The sequence below is a fragment of the Micropterus salmoides genome, unplaced genomic scaffold (assembly GCF_014851395.1).
Source record: "Micropterus salmoides isolate LMB-PRFRI ecotype aquatic unplaced genomic scaffold, ASM1485139v1 Ms_hic_scaffold_1, whole genome shotgun sequence".
Lineage (NCBI taxonomy): Eukaryota > Metazoa > Chordata > Actinopteri > Centrarchiformes > Centrarchidae > Micropterus > Micropterus salmoides.
Window position 1 is genome coordinate 37,195,646 of NW_024040040.1, and position 19,221 is coordinate 37,214,866.

Sequence of the window (19,221 nt, forward strand, 5' to 3'; positions counted from 1 at the left end):
CGTGCGCTGAATCCCACACACAAACACATACACACTATAGCTTAGTTTAATCTGGAGCTGGAAGACCCTCTGTCCTAAAACAACCTGACCAACAGGACCCCTAGTGATGATGATGATGACCATGATGATGATGATGATGACGAATGTGTTGTGTGTGTGTGTGTGTGTGTGTGTGTGTGATCTGTTCCTGTATAACGATGCCAGAACAGGTTGGGTTTGTTTGTAAAGTGTAACTGACAAGCAGCCACACCTGTGCTTTATTCGCATCATTCATCTTTTGCAGACCTGTACTGGATATGTACATCTCCTCGCTGGTTAAGAAACCACAGAAACAGTCTTTCTTTTGTAATCTTAAGAAGGCAAAGTTCCTGTGCCAAGTTCTTGTTAACCTGCAGGAGGAGCAATAGAAAGCATCCTGAATCACAAACTGAAATGGGCACTGCCCTGTACAGGAGGGCTCTGCATTAAAACCGCTCAGAATATATATAATTTATGTAAATTATGTTTGTTTTCTTTGAGTAACATAAAGGGAATTACAACATAATCTCATCATACAACCCTGTGTTGTAAAATGATTTTAATAAAATCTACCATATTGTATTATGCTGATGCTTCAACACCCATCATATCACAGGCAGAGATGACACTCAACAGTCAACCAGAATATGGGTTTCTATTATGGTCTCATCCCTGTCAAGAGTCATACATTTACATGCAAAAATCTTGATCAATCCTTAATAAAGAGTAAATCAGCACGTGAGGCAATTGCTGCAGCACTACTGTCTAAAGGCTGAAACTTAGTGCATTTCTTGCTAAATCCTAGCTAGTATGTTCATAGCAGGTGTTTTTCATTATCTGCCAAAGGTAAAACACCTGCTGATATTACTGATTAGGGTATGTGATTTAGTGTTGATTAGCCCACTGACGCAAAGTACAGACTATTGACTATGTCATGTAAACACCTTGGTCTTTGTGATGGTGAGGGCACATCAAGGGAATATCACACAGTTAGACTTTTGCTCAGTTGTGTTATTTGAGCATGTAAAACCATATAATTTTATTCAACATGTTTTTATTCTGCAAATGTTGGCAATACAGTAACTTAGTAGTGAACAGGGTGGTGGAGAGCTGGAGCCTAGAGAAGCAGAATGTGTTTTTAGTGTCTGATTTGCAGTTTTTATTTTGATTTATTGAAATTGCAAGGTTGGTACCAATGTACAAAAAGACTGGATTGAACAAACAATAGATACTAAGTGTTGCATAGTCATTATATTTACCATTGGCACTCATTGTAGTCAGATCATTAGAGTTGGATGATAAGGATACACACTTCAATAAATCAAGATAATTACATCATGATGTGGATTCAGTAGAAAAGTTAGGCTGTACAGGATGAGGAACTACTGTATGGCCACTCCTAGTGGCAGTGAAGAGAAATATGCAAATACATTGCCTTTACCTAGAAATGATTTGCATCTCTGGAGTTGCCTAGGCGAGGCAGTGCACTTTTATTTTAATTGCAAAGGTAAACACAAACAGGCAAGTTCTTTAAATTTTGTACACTCAGCATCATGTTGGCATATTCATCCATCTGTATTTCCATCCATTCTTTCACGCTGCCCTACACACATGCACTCCCATGCGCTTTTTAAATAGCATCAATATTTGCATCCTGAGGCTCTTTGCTAGCAGAGCATAGAGAGTTTAAAAGCACATTCAGCAGCCACATGCAGGCATAGTGCAAGGGATACGCACACTATGCATGCACCCACACTAAGACAAGCCATATTATTAGAAGACACAGTAAGAGAGAAAGATAAAGAAAATGTCCTCTAACTGTCCCACTTAGTGTTGAGCTTCACTCAGGGGGCTGAAATGGGAACCCTCTTTAGACAGATGGGGGGTGGGGTGAAAAGATAATAGGGTGTGTACTTTTTCATTTGTGTGTGTGCACGTGTCTGTCTTCTTGTTCATAGTAAATAGGGATAGAATTAATTATTCAGTCAGGGGGGTGCATATTTATTTTGTAATAGCCTAGTATGATAATATAAAATTTAAAGTTAATGTCAAAGCATGCCGTCTTTATTAATTGATTGAAGTAAAGATTATTATCCTCTTAACCCTGTTGCTTTCCCACTAACTCCAGCCTGCTCCAACAATGTGAAATAGATTGTGAACGCTGCCTAATTTGTGATAATGGTCTAAATTACAGAATATACAAATATTGCATATTAGTAGTAATAATGATGTACTGATGATTTAAGTGGCATTACAACGTGCATTTCCACCATAAGCAAAATCCTTTGTCTCATCATGTGATAACTGAACCCACTCGTCAGCCTCCACTCATTGCCGGCCATCTGCTGCTCAGAGTCAGCTTCAAGTCCATCCAATAGCCAGCTGACCTGCTAGCATGGCTGTAGGGCATTCTGCTTGAGTATCTGATGTACCTGAAAACTTGCACACCGGGCGACTGACTGACTGGCAAGCAGACAGGCTGGGTGACTGACTTGTGGGCTGAGCGGACAGATTATCTTTCCTATTGGGGGAGAGCATAAGGAAGACATGCTTCAGTGCTTCACTCTGGGGAAGCCCTCAAAATGTGTTTGTGTGGGTGTGAGCATGTCTGTGGATCTGTGTGTGAGTGTGTGTGTGTGTGTGTGTGTGTGTGAGTGTGTGTGTGTGTGTGTGTTGCCTTAGGCGGATGAATGCAGACATTGTTTGATACTAGCAGTGGGCTGGAACAGGAGAGCCTGTGCTCACAGCAACTGAGGAGGAGGAGGAGGAGGAGGAGGAGGAGAGAGAGAAAGAGAGAGAGAAAAGGAGCAGGGGAAGACAGGAAGGAGGGGAGAGAAGGTTTGTAAGTGGGTCGGGGTATCAGGGAGATTCATGGGGGGCTGGGAGGATAGAATAGAGATGCATTTTCATCAACATGTTTTAAGACTTGAACCATTTTACATATTATATATATTTCTTATGTAAATTCAAGAGACTTTAAAAAAGAAAATTACAAGACAGTAAGTTAAAGATACACACTGCTCCAGTTTGTGAACAGTTAATTGTTCCAAATGACAACAGAAACTTGGTTGCCAGGGAAGGCGCTAACAGTACATCTAATCTAAAAAGAATTATGTATTGTTGATTACATGAGTTACAAAAACACAGACACACTTAGGGTGATAGGATAACACATAGCTTTCAGACACCTGGTCCTGTGCGTCCATATGGAAGAGGGTTTGAGGCCATATGGCCTATATGTCTGACCCAAACTGTATTGGAGGCATGTCTGAGCTCTGTGTGTGTGTGTGTGTGTGCGTGTGTGTCTAACCTATGCTACATTTTGGGACACATTTAAGACTAAAGACCAATTGATTTGGGACAGATTGTCTATTTGGGGACAATAGTCTTGTCTTGGGAAAAAGATGATTTTTGGGCCAGTGGGCAAGTCTTGGTTACGGTTAAGGTTAGGGTTAGCCAAGTAGTGGTTAGGATTAGGGTAAGTCTCCAGGAAATTAATGTCTATTTAATATCCCAAAAAGTGACATAAGTAAACATGTGTGCACGTGTGTGTGTTTGTGTGTGCACTATCTTTTTCTAAATCCATATCCCGGCTTAAGTCCTCCCACACTGTTGATCAGCAGATCTTGTATTTGAGTCCTCTAAGTCAGGCTTCTGACACGCTTATTTTTATTTACTTGGAGCTTTTCCATGCTCACACACATGCACGCTCAAACACACACACACACACACAAACACTGGTACATTTGTAATGTCAAGATATTTTTTGCATGAAGCTTTGATATGACTTACCTCACCCAGTGATACACATCTACAAGAAACTAATTCAAAATGTTCATGTGTGGAACTTGTGCTATTACGTCGTCTGCTCCACTCTCATCGCTCATGTTCCACAAAGATGTATAAACAAGTATGCAAGCAGTCTTTATAATTAGCCACTCCACTCTGTCTCATGACCCACTGAGGAAGCTCACATAAACATATTAAACTGTCTACTGTCTAATCCGTCATAACTCATCAGTGGGTGTGTATCTCTACTTAATTGCTATCACACATGTAGAATACAAAACACAGTACGAACACACAGAGGCACGCATGCAGGGATGGAAAAAGTGTATGTGGGGCTTATAGATTGATGAACAGTTAAAAGAAAAGAGCAAACACGGCACTGATGACAGGAAAGGTAGAGGAGGAGAGGAGGAAGAGGATGGGGGAGGGAGTGGAGGGCAGACACTGGCGCCCCGCCAACGTTGACGAAAGCTGCTTAGCCCACCCAGTTGCCATGGATACAGTTAGGAGCAGCACCCAGCCTGTGATAGAGAGAGAGAGAGAGAGAGAGAGAGAGAAAGAGAGGGAGGGGAGGGAGGGAGTCTGAGAGAAAACCAGCAGGCAGGCGTTAGAGCAAGTCAGAGTGGGAGTGAAAGAGCACCAGACAGCAGGGAGGAGAGAGAGGGAGAGAGAGAGAGAGGAGTGTATGTGTGGCCAGAGAGAGATAGAGGACAGAAAGGCAGCTACAGAGCTAGAGGAAGACGATAGACATATAACAGATAATGGAGGTGCAGTCGGAGTGTGTGGAGCCTCCTGTGGCCCCTCAGTGTGACCCTCAGTCCACAGGGAAGATCAACAAAGCTGCCTTCAAACTCTTCGGAAAGCGGAGCACCGGCTCTGGAATGGCCAGCTTCTTCTCCTTCAGGAACAAAGGGGCTACACACAGCGCAAACAACGGGAATTCTGACAATGGGAATTCTTTGAATGGGAACGGCTCGGCGGCATCGGCAGAGCTCGTTAGGAGCAAAACCCACGATGGACTAACGGGCTCTAACAACGACACTGATGGACAGAGAGGGGAGGCGCTTGCTAGCCTGGAGGCGGGACCGGTGAGGTCTCTCAGCAAATCGCTGACTTTCTTCTCTCTACTCCGACGTGGGAGTTTTAGGTCAAGTCAAAACGGAGGGGCAGGGCTTGTCAGAAGAGGGAGGGGCCTAAAGGGCTTTTTTAGCAGCATGCGATGGAGACGCAAGGAAAAAACTAACGAGGGAGAGGGGGAAGAGGTGGAAGGCAAGAAGGAGAAGCATGGGGATCTTGCTGACTCTGAAAAGGTAAAGGATATAACGCTCACCCTTGAACCGGCTCCTCATCATCACCAAGAGGATTGTGGGAACGCAGAGACAGAGCCTAACCTAGAGACTCCCACTACTAGTGTTACCATGACACCCCCACACTGTGTTGCCATGCCAGGGCCATCTGGTGAGCCAGACTCCCCCTTTCCTTACACACCAACTGACTCGCCTCTGCGCCCTCCCATCCAAAAAACCAAAGCCTCAATTTCCAGCCTCACCCCCTCCCTCGCAACACCCCCTTTGGATCGCTGCAGCACAGGGGACCCACCCTCAGAGCCTTCTGTGGACCGCCTCTGCTCTCTCCTCTTCACCGATGTCACATCCCTCAAGAGCTTTGATTCACTGACAGGTTGTGGTGACATTATTGCTGACGCAGACGAGGAGGGGCCAGCGGGTAATGGGGGTAGTGGCACCAGCAGTAGCAGCAGTGGGGGAGGAGGGGGGGGTGTGGGAGCGGGTGCTGGGAGAGCTGTTGGTGTCACAAGTGCCATGTCTCGTGGCTCCCCATCCAAAACCCCTCTACCTTCCCAGCTCATCCAGCCCATGTTCTCTGTATCCCCAAGCTCAGTGCCTATCTCCCTCCCAGCTCGGGCTCGGGCACCACCTCCACCACAGCAGCACCCAGCCGGTAGTGGTGTGGTGGCCTACATGGGCGGAGGGGAAGAAATGGCGAGTCCAGAAGGAGTGGATGATGCGGACATGCAGGGGCTCTGGCACATGCTGCCCTCGACAGGGGACAACTCCCCTGCTTTGCCCCGATTACACCAACCTCCCTCTACCACTCCCACTTCCACTTATCCTCCTCGAGCCACCTCCTGCCTTGCCAGCAGCCACCTGCCCTCAGCCTCCAGGAGTGAAGACCGAAAGGTAACACAGGTGAAGGCGTTGGGGCTCAGTAAGATTCCAGTAGTTGGTGGAGCAGGAAGCCGGGCAGCTAAACCCCCCCTCCCTCACACACATGGCCGTCATCCCACATCACCTGGTGAAAAAGAGCCACTTAGTGATGAGGGCTACTGGGACACACCCTCCGCAACACCCACAGCAACACCTGACGAGAGCGGGCTGCAGCGTAACCAGAAGATGGCCCTATCACGTGACAGTTGCTCTGGAGACCACCTGTATGACTTCTACCATGACCCTGAAGAGGAAGGAGAGGAAGAGCAGGAGGGAGATGATGATGTAAACAGTACTCCCTCTCCATCAACGGAATACAAACTGAGCCCCAACTCCCAAACATCTCCTCCTTCCTCCTCCTCCTGTTCCTCCTTCCGGTCAATGAAAGGCAGCACCAGCCTTCCTCGGGAATCCAAGATCCCAGTAAGCACCAGACAAACCCCACCTCCCCACTCTGTAAGCCAGTCAGCCCTCTCCTCTGTTCTAGAGGCCGAATCCCCTCCGGCAAAGACCCAAGCGCCTCCCCCGGCTCGCACCAGAATCCCTGTATCCAAGGTGCCCGTCCGTCGTTCTGGAAACAAACCTGGCAGCAGAACCAGAGGAACTGCCCACAAGAAGTAGTTCCTATCAGATGGGGGTGGGGTTCTCTCCTACTAATGTATGGACTTGAGTCTACATCACTTCAGGGCTGTTTATGTAGAGCCAAAAGTTTCCCAGACCAAGAAAAATGTTGAGCTGTAGAGTTAACAGCCTATAAATTCCTCTCCAATCTTAAAAGCTCTCATTCCTTAAGTGTTTTGGCTTACGACAGGCAAGAATAGAATAAGTGGTTTTGTTCACTTGAGAAAGTCACGAGGAGACTCCAAAAAGCTGGGTTAACACTTCACAGCCCTCACTGGAACTTTTGATGTTGACTCTTGACAATCCATGGACTCGCAATAGACACATTTGCCTTGTAACTTCCTGGAAAAGCCCCATACCTGCTGAGACTTTGACCGCTCATGACTGCACACTGCAAAAAAACTAACAAAAAAACTAAAGAAAAGCAGAGCACCTTCTTATCTTTTACATTTTTCTTATGGAATTACCACATGGCGTAACACGATTTGCTTATAAGGACCTAATCTAAAGTTGTTTTTTTTCTGAGTTTGTCATTTTGTCTAATCTGTAACAAATTACCTCCTAATCCTTTGATCTTAGAGCCAAAGTTAAAATAAACTTCATTTCACAGCCTCTAATTGTCTTGAAAAGACTCAACAGTATCCACAGCCTGGAATAACCCACCAGTTTTTGTTCGGCCATTGTATGTGTTTTTTGCTTTATGAAGATGGTCTTCTTCTGACCGTACACTGATTATTAAACTGCAAATCTAGAGATCTGAACCAGTTTTATTACTTACCTACTTTGCAGCTAAAAATGTGGCATAGCTGTCCTACAGAAGGCCACACAAAACTTGTGTTTTTTGGAGGGGGAGAGCGCCTCGGTTTTAGCTGGTAAATTATTTTATTGTGGATGGACTAAGTTTGGCTTCAGCCTGTTGCATTTGGATATTACTTACAACCCACTGCATCACCCGGCATCCATAGGATTTCAATCTCTGGGATTTACAACTGTTGAATTACCAATGGAAACCTGCAGAACTATCGCAATACTCCACCTGGAGGGATCCCTTGCACTGACACTTCAATACACACAAACACACACACACACACACACACACACACACACAAAGTCATACATGCACACAGACAATTTCTCTCACTCTCTGCATGCAGTGCCACACATACAAGGCACAAAGGTCAGGGAACATCATCTAACTCTGAATGATCTAAGTTACACACACTGTTCAACCTTTGGCACTGTCTTTTTAGCTGCACTGGATGACTCTTTTCTTCAAGGACACATGCATAAACAGCCAACTTTTTCTAGTTAGTACTTTCTTCTTCACTGGATTTCATAGAGTTTTTATAGGCTCCTTCTTTCTGAGTCACACTGCACGGATCTTAAACTGTGATCGCACCAGCTTCTATACTCTGCTTTCTGTTCTTTCTGTTCTTCTGTACTAATATACCTTACAAGCTGGTGTGGGTGGATGGCAGGGAGGCATCCTTGCTGCTAGCCAGTTTTAAATAGGCTGCGACAACCCCCCCAAAAGAAAATTCTGTCAGGGATCCATTTAAAGAAAAAAGTCACTTAATTTACTGGATCTCAGCGTAATACAAAGCAAAATTCGGGGACTGATGCTAAATCAGTTTAGAGTCCTTCACCCTTCTTCTCCTGGCTGTTGTTCTACTAAACATTGTACAACTAGGAGCCACCGCAGCTGTGTGGGAATCTGAATGTAGCTTGACATCATTGTAGATCATTGGTCAGCATATATTTTCCTGTGTTGGTCTGTTTTCCTCTTTGTCCGTCCTTTGTGGAGGCAATACTAATGGTGGAGTTTACTGTTTTCTAAGTCCACCGTGCTCTGAAAAATGAAGACAAACCGCTGCACAGTGTTGCAGCTTTGCAAAGCGACACTTGTTTTGAGAGTGAGGGGGTGTATTGCAGCCCTAAAAGGCCTTTGTCAGTGGTTCAGTGAGACAAGTTACAGGGAGCAGAGTGTACCCTACCCTTCAGTTAAAGAGAGGGGTTTTCATAGGAAAAGACATTCAAGATGGTGAAACTTTTCTCTAATCCTAACCACAAGGGTACCAATGACACCCGAGGGTCATTCTAGTTCATGACAGCTTTCCATCTCATCTCAGAATGTAATGATTGATCCACACCACTGCTCCAGGTTCAGATATCTTTTCAGTCTCCTGATGGTGTAGTGTAGGACAGGTCATTGGGGTAACCTGATCCCAGGTCTGAAGTAAATGCGTTTCTCACCGGATAAAAAGGGCAGGTTAAAGGTCACATAGGGAGCAGAGAATGGTCATGCCCGTTTATGTTTTTGCTTACACTGTGCTCTTTTGATTTATTATGCGCTCACTTTCATTCTCCCTCCCTTGTAGTGTTGACTGAGTGATGAGTGATTGGATGGAAAGGGATGGTGCCATAAGGTTTTTGGGAGACTGATATGGTCAACAATCTAAATCTTCAAAAAGAAGAATATTTTCTCTAAACAGCATTGGTGGTGATAGTGGATTGTTGACCAAAACAGTTGCCCAGAGACTCCAAAAAATAATGAATGGGAAACCACATTGTCACCAATCAAATTATATTGAAGCAATCATATGATGCTTTTTGGCTTTTTCCCTCTCCTTTGACGACACAGGGATGAAACTTTATGGATGAAAGATGTAAACTCTTGCTCCAGTCCTTGTTGCTAAGCTGGTAGGGGCAACAAATACAGCTGAACCGAAGCCGTGTTTTCCGGCTTCTCACTGACCCGCCCCTCTCTGCTTCTGATTGGCTAGTCCTGGTCCTAAACTAGGAACTGTGCATGTGCAACTCCCAACAAAGATCACGTAGAGGTAAGATTTATCACTCCATAGCTAAAACGAAGCATTCAACACACAGGGTAAAAAGAGGAGCTGCTGTAATGTTCAGTATCACAGAAATATGGTGTTTTTAAAAAATGAAACCATGTAAACCTGTTCTGGTACAACACCTAAATAAGATTTTGAATCTGAAAATGAGCATAATACCACCTCTTTATTGTTAAGATTAAGATAGAGTAGGGAACTATGAACTGGACAAGAAGTGATCATTCTGCGTCATATGTTTAACAAGTTTTGTTGAAATATGGCGTCCTCCTCAGTTCATGTTCCACCTGCCACAGCTGGCTGTGTAAATAGAAGTCTTTTCTAAGCTTCTTCCAAGTAGGAATAAGTTGAACATTTGAGTCACACTTGCATATACACAGTAATGAAATCAACCACAGAGTCCACCATATTGCCACGTGGCTCAGTTCCTTGTATTTTCTTTCCAGACATCTCTCTTTTCTTTCTGTTTACAAATCTGGGCATTTGTGTGATCATTTGCTGCGATGAAAAGCACATCATGTTTTCCTTTTTTCTGTTACCTTGTGTCTGTTCACAGTGTGAAATCTTTCCACTTTTCATATTTAATGAATAAAACTGCCCTGATAGATGAGCTCCTGACTCTTTGTAACCCCATTTATATAAGAATCCATACAATTTAATGTCAGAGGCTTTGTGTACCATAATTACAGCAACACAAGCCTTTCTCTCCTCAACCCCCCACCCCTCTCAATCTTTGCAGCCCCTACATGATGGTGGCTTCAGTCCATAAGGAGTAGGTTGGGTGGGAACGAGGGTGAGAAACATGAGACGCTTTTGTTGACATGCAGCGTGTGGCATTTTTGTTGTGGCGTCACACTTGTAGGTCTGAACAGCTGATGCATGTGGATATGGAACCTGTAGATGTTCCTGTGTGTCCTGAATACAGATGAAAGGGATGGTCTCATTATTTCGAGGAAGACACGTGTTGCTAGAGAAAGCTTGTATGTTGTTGTGATGTGGGTGCGCATGCATGTGTAGTGGGAGGAGGATTTGGTGCAGTGCGAATACCCTTTGTAATGGTGCAGCAAACCCCCCTCCCTCTCTATCCAGCTCACTCCCTCCGTTTCTGCACGCTGAGGTTTATGTAAAAGCCTTACGTAAGACTATAACACTCCTACCAGCCCACCAGATCAAAGCTAGTGATGCTGACAGTGAGAATGGTGCGTGCTGGTGTGCGCGCAAGCGTGTGTGTGTGTTGGCTGATCTCATCATTAATGGACACTCGTCCTCATTGTAAGCCATGTTTGTGCCTCTGTGTTTGTGTTTGTATTGGTGCATAAATCTGGTATAAATGCACAACAGGGAGGATTTAGTTTGTGCTGAACAACGAAGTTCTTATACTGAAGAGAAGAGAACAAGGGAGCGAGTGAGGAGGAAAACCATGAAGAAAAAGTGGGAGATTTATTGTGACTGTGAGTTAAGGGTTTGTCTGGCTTCACTGCTCTTGAATGAAGCCTTTAGCTAGCCTATGTAACTTTTGATGAACAGCAGCTACAAGTAGCAATAATCACATAATGCTATGCTAAAATGTAGTGTAATAGTAACACAAGCACAGAAGAGTCTTTTTTTTGTTTTGTTTTTTGTTTGTTAGCACAGAAGAGTCATTAAATGAGCAAACTGACTCGGTGATGTCATTTATAGCAATATGTGTGTATTGTTTGCTAACACTGGCCACCAGCTGCTAGACTATGAATGTGCTATTTCTTCTTCCAAAAGTTACATAGTCTTGCTTTAGGGTATTGTAGCCTGTGACTGTTGCTGTATGGATGTACATACTATTCCTGTATGTCATCATAATCAATTATAATGTGTATTGTAACTAGCTAGTTTTCTGCTAGGGTCGGAATTTCTTTCTAGTTTTTTCTAAAGATCCAAAACATGTTGACTGGGATTTGTTTTCCATAATTCAAGCTAAATCGGTATCTACTGCGGTTTAAGTTTGTAAAACTATTGTCAATTTAGTCGTGTTAGTATCATAGACTTTATAAAGGTTAGTATTTACATACAGTTCCTATGAAAATTTGACTAAACGTCGTCATTATATTTTGGTTAAAATGATGAAATGATGAGATGCTTATACATCTGATGCTTAAATTTAAATAAATTAACTTACAAGAACACATTTTAGCTTTTCAGAGAAGCCCTCTATAGAACTACCCAATAAATTACAGATGCTGGTGGAGAAAGAGTAGAGCGAAAGGTTGTATGGACATTTCTAAAAAATTATATATTGATGATAGGTAGGGTTTCCTCTCCCTGATAAACGTGTGTGTGTGTGTGTGTGTGTGTGTGTGTGTGTGTGTGTGCGTGTGTGATGGAGCCCTAAGCACCATTCAAAAGCCGTACCCCACATTCTGCATGGCAGCCTCTCTACACTCGTTCCCATAGTAACTCCACTAGGTCAACCAATGAAAAGAGGGGGCTGGGCAGGAAGGAGGATGGGAGAGTGTTAGGGTGGTGGTGGTGGTTGCTAACACGGTGTGTGAGAGATGTGATTGGAGTTGAACTGGTGCCAAGCAACATTTACACAAATAAAAATGCGCATGTTGAAATGCACATACATATACCACAGTAACAGACACAAATTCAATTATTTTTGCTAAAGCAAACTTAAATCCTTACCCTTACTCCATATTGTCAGAATGTAAATGCCACTTAATAAGCCATCAACAGGAGAATCAAGAAAAGGAGACTGACCTTTAGCATACATCTCACACACACATCAATTCCTCATGCGAAGGTTCCACTCTTTACCACTGGGTTTCACCTCTGCAATCTCATGGGAATCTCCCCGCCACCACCACCATTTTTCTTCTCTGTGTATCCCCCTCTCTGTTGGTGTTGTTTTTGCTTCATCCTCTATCCTCCCTCACTTCTCTCACTGTCTCTCATACGCTGCCACAGTCCCTCTCGATGTTGTGCAGTGCTCCCACTTGTCAATAATTCATCAACAGACAAGCTTCTGACTCCGTGAATGTGTGGTACACCGTGAAGACAAGGGCATGCAGTTCAGCGTGATGCTGAGTGAGGTTTTAACTCTGCAGAAGCAAATGAAAAATCTGGTTTATACTAGTTTACCAGTTTGTTAAAGGACAAACAAGCACATGTTCCTCTTCAGCGACAAATTCTGACTTTGAAATGATAAATCAGCCAGAAACAAGATATTTCAATTAAGTTCCAAACTGAATGGGAGCATGTGAGCAGCAAAGAAGAATTATGGATTGAATTATGAATCACAAGATGAGTGATGACTGAAATTTCCTTTAAGGATACAAGGTCAGGGAAGTGAGTTAATGGTCTAATACAGGGTACAATAGCTTGAATTTACTCAGTATTGAATTAACATTTTCACATTACTGAATTTGTGCTAAAACGTTTTTGAGATGCACAACTGGTATGTAGGCTATCTTCATTTCCTCAATTAATTCCCCTATTGAATGCTTGACTGTCATTACCGGACAAGAAATAAGTGTAACATCATGAGCGCAACATTAACATGGGTTGGTCCCCTCCTGCAAAGTGTGTCGTGTTTCCTCTTATTTACTTTAGCAACAATGCTGAATTTTTCATAAGGAGGTAGGGCGGGCTTGAGGATACACTACATATGCATAGTTGTGCTTGTAAGTGAGTGTATTCTGGCCAGAGGGCTATACAATTCTCTTTCAAAAGAGTCTTCTTCATGAGTTCATATCCCCCCGCCAAACCTCAGCTGATCAGAAAGATAACCTGCATGGAGGGAGTAACAAAACCAGTAAAACAAGCATTGTGACAAGTAATTTTAAAAATGCAGTCAAACTGGTCACTCCATCTCTTTGGATTACTGAGCGAGAAGAGTTGAATACCCCTAAATTCTTACCAGAATCTCTACAGGGAGTGAAATTGTGGTAGAGATGTTGAGTATTTTCAATCTCTCATTGAGAGTGACTTTGATGTATTTAATCTTAAACCAGGTTAAATTTGGCAAACACATGAATTCCAAACAAAACTAAACTGAACACATACATAAACACATATACAGTGCATACATATTATATGTTAGAGCGACAGGTTTCTAATACAAGCTGCATGATATGATCATGAACTTTACAGAATATAATACACCCCGTGTGGTAAAGATTAAAACTGTAACTGAAATCCAGGAATAGCGATTAAATGATGGTGAAACACTGTTTCATACACCAACTATATCAACTACATCTGCTGATCAAAGCAGATCATTTTAGTTTTTATGTAATTGGCAAAGCGCAATGCTGGACCATGGTGGCCATAAATGTCATTACAGTTCTTCTCAATTGCGAAACACTTAAAAAAAAAAAAAACATTGTTACAATTCACAAAACATGGGTACAATTGTCACATCAGTTTACACTGTGCAGAACACTACTTCATTGCAAAAGGACACAGTAAACCAATCTGTCAAAAAGAAAAAGATACTGCCATCACTTCCACCAAAATGAAATTTCCCTTTTCCATTCCTTTCTGCCAGGACAGTCAAAAGTCTAAGGAACTGTGTCACAAATTGATGTTAATGTTAAATGTGCCTGAGAGCCAAATGAGAAGGAGCCATCAAAACATTTCATACAAACAACAAATTTCAACTACCAGTGTATTCACAGTGCACTGCAAAAACTGAGCTCTCAAAAACAAGGGAAAAAGCAATAAAATGGGGGAAATATTACTTAAAATAAGCAAAATTATCTGCCAACAGAACAAGAACATTTGACTTGCTACTTAAGGACAAAAAAACTTGAAACAAGTGAAATTCTCTTACATAAAAGCCGCCTGGTAAGAAAAAATATCTTGTCAGACAAAAACAAGTATATTTTGCCTTCAATTAAGATAATTAATCTTACTTAGATTTTAGTTTTTGCAGTGATACTGTAGGCTACACCTTTCCAGTATGTTCCACATTCACAGTAACAGTAATTTCAACAACAACAATTTAAAGTTGATATTGCAAAATCATGCAAAAGAGAAACTACTGTATAAATTAGAAACCATAAGACCCAACACCTCATTGGCCAACCAAACACTCCGGTCTGGCCTTTACATCCGCTACACATGTGATATTTAGCCTTGCAGTACACAAAAATCTACTGGATGCAACAATTGCCAAAATGTCTTTGTCCACACATGCGCAAATGTTTGCATCTGTAACCCTACACCAAGACATGCATCTGACACACCCAAGGCTGAATCGGTTCAAGCTGCCTTAGCTTGATTCTTAAGACTTAAACACCAAAGAATCCAAAGTCAACAGCAGTCCCAGATCCACAAGTTCCACCAACACTCAGCTTGGCGGAGCCTGAATATCCACAGTGATAAAAGTGTAAAGTTTGTCCTTCACAATCTCCTTGACTGTGTAACTGAGGGAATTAATTCCATCTTTATTCATGGCCTTCTTGGTATGGGCCAGTTTGTCAGGATTATGTGGGTTAGGCTCATTGTGCCGGTCTCTCTGATGTCTGATCATTTTGTACTTTCCTATCACATTGTCAGGTCGAGAGATTGACATTCCACGGTAGAAAATTCGCTTATAGATATCGTCGTCCTCACCACCCCAGCCCCAGTAAGTGTTCGGGAAGCCGTTAATCTTCAAGTATTGCTCCTTGGACAATGAAGAAACCCCGCCAAAGTAGGCGGTATAGGGTAAATGGAAGTTAAATTTGTCCATAGCCACAGCCAAGTGTCGGGGCTTGTCAAAACATCTATAGAGGTTACGGTCATCCATAGGAACTAGATCTACGTCAGAGAAGACAAAGCACTCATAATCATATTCCTTCAGTGCTTCAGCATAGCCTACATTCATCAGTTTAGCCCGGTTGAACACTCCTTCACCATCCTGGTTGATAACGTACACAGTGTAGTCCAACTGCTGTCGTATCAATATAGGATGGAGATAAAACAGCCAATGCTTCAGGTGCTCATGCCGATTTCGGAATGCGATGATGATCGCCACCTAAACAAGTGAAATAAGCAAAAATACAGTCATTTAGGCTTTGGTGGGTTATTTTTTTTGTTGTTGTTAAACCTTTATAATATCAAGAAGCATGGAAGAGGATTCGGGCCACATGTGAAAAATGTATTTAAGTTCTGAGTTTAAGTCTTAAACTCTTAAACTTAAACAAAGTCTCAGAATTTTGACTTTTATCCCAGCGTAGAGTGAAATAAAAAACTGAAATAAAAGTTCATGCACTGGCTTAAAATTTAATTATACATACACAAAATACATGTAATAAAGTTAACATAACTTATTTCTAGACTAGCAATGCCCAAAATTAGAACAATAGGCTATGCTTTGCCCGTGCTCCATTACATGCACGTTTAGTTATCATTGTTTAAACACACTGTACACATATTACAAGTGTTTAATTTCATGGCAAAGTGTTCTAAATCTATAATTTCATTATTTATTTATTTATGTATTAATTTATTTCGCCAGTCATTCACTTACCTTCTGTTTGGCGATACAGTCTGGTGGTTTGTACCGTCCTCCCTCCTGAAGAGGAACACTGATCACCTCTCTCACCTCATCCAAAGTGCGTTTATAATTAAACTCCACATGGAGAGGACCAACAAGATTTGGAGGAGTGTCAGGGCAGGGTCCCAGAATTTTGGTTGTACTGGGCAGCGTTATTGTCTTATTTGGGCTGCCATTTCTAGCTTCAGTCTTCTTGTCCCAAAAATCATTTTCATTTGATGGCTTAGTAAAAAAAGTAAAAGTGCTGTTTTTGTGGTTGAATACAAACACAACAAAACATGCCAAGCTGAGAAAAGCAAAAAGGGCCAGGATGTTAAAGATTTTTTGCAGCATTTTTGCTACCCCTGAAGTAGGCCTAATGTGTACTCAACAGCTCTCCTAAGATGCTGCTTCCTGCATTTCTCTTTGCAATTCAAAGGTGTCCCAAACAGGTTTTTTTCTTTGAGCTTGTCCTAGTCAGCTGATCAGGTTGGGCCACACACCTGTTGTTAATAATTAATCCTTGTTTTTTTCATTTGTTACCCAGAATTTAGTGACTGGTTCAGTGTACTGCTGTGTGCTTGAGTATAGAGAATACTATTTTAATAGTTCCTTTAATTTGCATATTATCTCCAAGTACTTTTAGACCAATGTTAATTAATATGAAACAAAACCAAAGTAATGAATTAAGAGACCAAATGGCTTGGTCATTGGCTAAACACATTAAAAAATATATAGTATCACTTCCACAAATAATACAGCAATTATAATACTTCCTGTGTGTTGTCACACGGGGCCCTCTACTGGTGTATGATTGTACTTGCTGAATTTTCTGAGTGTCCCGTGGTGCTGACAGACCAGCAGGTCATCGACAAGCCTTCAAGAAGTCCTCCAAGAACTGAGCAGAAGCGCTCAACCCTGAAAGACGTCCTCAGCCAGATCTATGATATGTGAGATATGTCCCAGGTACTGAAACTTGTCCACACCTGCCCTTTGATATGCGTAGACGTCCCGGTGATTCTGTCTGTCCAATGTGCTTGTAGAAATAGCCTGTACTAAAAGGACTACAACTTTAAAACTCTCTACCTTAGAGGACAGGGCTGTCCCTTGCCAAGTGTAACAAGACTGAGGGTATTTCCAACTGCAGTAAACCTCTCCCGTGGAACGTCACTGATTAGGTATTTTACACTGAAGTTGACTTCCTCTTTATGTGCAGATAAACCAATCGCAGGGTCAGAAAGGGGAGTGCCATCAAAAATGAGGAAACCAGTCATTTGTGAATGCAGACAAACGGGAAGGGTATTGGTTACGCTGGTCACACCCAACTTTACTTTGTTCACCACAGAAACTATGCACTTACAGATGAACAGTTGTTCAAGTTTAGCAATGTATTAATGTAACATGATTACTGTACGTCTGGTATTGTGAGTTACGTTATTTACGGTCACTATTGAAGGTCACGTGGGTTAACATTATACAGATAGGTTGATGGAAAACTGGATACAGGACATTCCTGTGTCAGTCTTCACATGTAGATTTGATGGTTTCTGGTCAGTTTCAGTGTGAGAATCTCCCTCCCTGCAGAACCCGGACAGATGAGCTAGCTATTGCTCAAAGTGGTGAACTGGGAGATACAGTATGTTTACTACCTGTTCAGTTTTCATATTGATGGTAAGAAAGCATTTCTAGTCTTCTTGTCCATCCACCCATTCTATAAAACCAACCAAATAATATGCCAATTTCCCCAAATATTTTCAGATTTCATTACATTTAAATGAATGATATTAATAAAATCACAAATAAATGATAGGGAATCATGTATAATGCCTTACAATATTTTATTACATAACATACTGAATACATTATGTTCTGTTTTGAAGGTCATAAAATGTGGCAGCATACAGTATGGAGATAATGTGACAAATACAAACATCAATCTGAAGACAAAGCAGCCAGTGTTAAAGTCATGTGACATGTGATACTCAAACATAAACAAATGAAGTGCTGCTGGTTGGAGATAGTTGGATGTGTGTTTTAAGAACGTGGTAAATACAATTAAGAGGAAGTAGTCTGGTTTATTAAATAACTGACTGGTTGAAAAAGTGTGCAACAGCAGAACTATATGCTCAACTTCTGTTAATGAGTGCATTTATTGTCAGGAGGGCTGAGTGCAACAGCAGACAAACTGAGGTGTGGACCCAAAATGCAGACACTGACGAGGAGGATTCAGTTCAAACCAAAGATTTATTCTAAATGATAACAGTCACTTACTGGGAAGATCAAACAAAAGGCAAGGTAGTCCTGAATTACTGCAGCAATGCGGCGTGGCATGGAGTTGATCAGTCTGTGGCACTGTCGACTCCAGAGTGTCCAGAACTCAGCTGCCAGGCTTTTAACCAGAACTAAAAAATATGACCACATCACCCCTATTTTAGCTTCATTACACTGGCTCCCAGTATGTTTTAGAATTGACTTTAAAATTTTATTGATCACTTCTAAAGCTCTTCATGGCCTCTCGCCTTGTTATATTTCTGACCTTTTAGTCCCATACACACCAGTATGTACCTTGAGATCCTCGGGCAGAGGTCTGTTGTCTGTTCCAGAGTCTCGACTGAAAACTAAAGGGGAAAGAGCGTTTGCTGTCAGGGCCCCGAGGCTCTGGAACAGCCTGCCCGAGGAAATCAGGTCGGCTGAGTCAGTGAACTCTTTTAAGTTCCTTCTTAAAACATACTTTTATAGGAGAGCCTTTTCCAATCTTATTTGACTTTATTTTATCCCTTTTATTTTATTCTATTTTATATTTATCTTAATCGTGTATTTTAGTCTTTTCAATGTTTTCTTGCTTTTATCTTGTATTGTTTCTGTATTATTGTTTTTTGGGTATTATTGTCTTTACACTTATTAAAGCACTTTGTAACTTGTTTTTGAAAAGTGCTCTTTTAAAAAAAATAAATAAAAGAAAAGTGCTCTACAAATAAAGATGATTATTATTATTATTATTATTATTATTACTCCTCAGGTGTTATGAGAGCCCAGGTTGCTCTGATAGTGGCCTTCAGCTCTTCTGCATTGTTGGGTCTGGCGTATCGCATCTTCCTCTTCACAATACCCCATAGATTTTCTGTAGGGTAAAGGTCAGTTTGCTGGCCAATTAAGAACAGGGATACCATGGTCCTTAAACCAGGTACTGGTAGCTTTGGCACTGTGTGCAGGTGCC

The 19,221-nt window shown here is 42.1% G+C and overlaps 2 protein-coding genes across 2 annotated transcripts; one reads left to right on the forward strand and one right to left on the reverse strand.

Annotated features, from left to right (window-relative positions):
- The first annotated feature begins 4,439 nt into the window (after positions 1-4,439).
- On the forward strand, positions 4,440-7,406 carry amer2 (APC membrane recruitment protein 2). The gene has a single exon (XM_038726060.1). The coding sequence runs from the start codon at positions 4,569-4,571 to the stop codon at positions 6,651-6,653; it is 2,085 nt and encodes a 694-aa protein (XP_038581988.1). The 5' UTR covers positions 4,440-4,568; the 3' UTR covers positions 6,654-7,406.
- A 6,888-nt stretch (positions 7,407-14,294) lies between these two features.
- Positions 14,295-17,190, reverse strand: LOC119908413 (beta-1,4-galactosyltransferase 1-like). Its single transcript, XM_038726071.1, has 2 exons — positions 15,999-17,190; positions 14,295-15,503 (listed from the first exon to the last, which is right to left on the reverse strand). Exons 1-2 carry the CDS (start codon positions 16,356-16,358, stop codon positions 14,835-14,837), a joined length of 1,029 nt encoding a protein of 342 aa, XP_038581999.1. The 5' UTR covers positions 16,359-17,190; the 3' UTR covers positions 14,295-14,834.
- Positions 17,191-19,221: the final 2,031 nt, after the last annotated feature.

Bases quoted from the DNA above. Each gene is read 5' to 3' on its own strand.
- amer2 (XM_038726060.1), top strand. From the start codon at position 4,569: ATGGAGGTGCAGTCGGAGTGTGTGGAGCCTCCTGTGGCCCCTCAGTGT.
- LOC119908413 (XM_038726071.1), bottom strand. From the start codon at position 16,358: ATGCTGCAAAAAATCTTTAACATCCTGGCCCTTTTTGCTTTTCTCAGC. The intron at 15,504-15,998 runs GTAAGTGAATGA...TCACTTGTTTAG, and splicing joins ACTGTATCGCCAAACAGAAG to GTGGCGATCATCATCGCATT.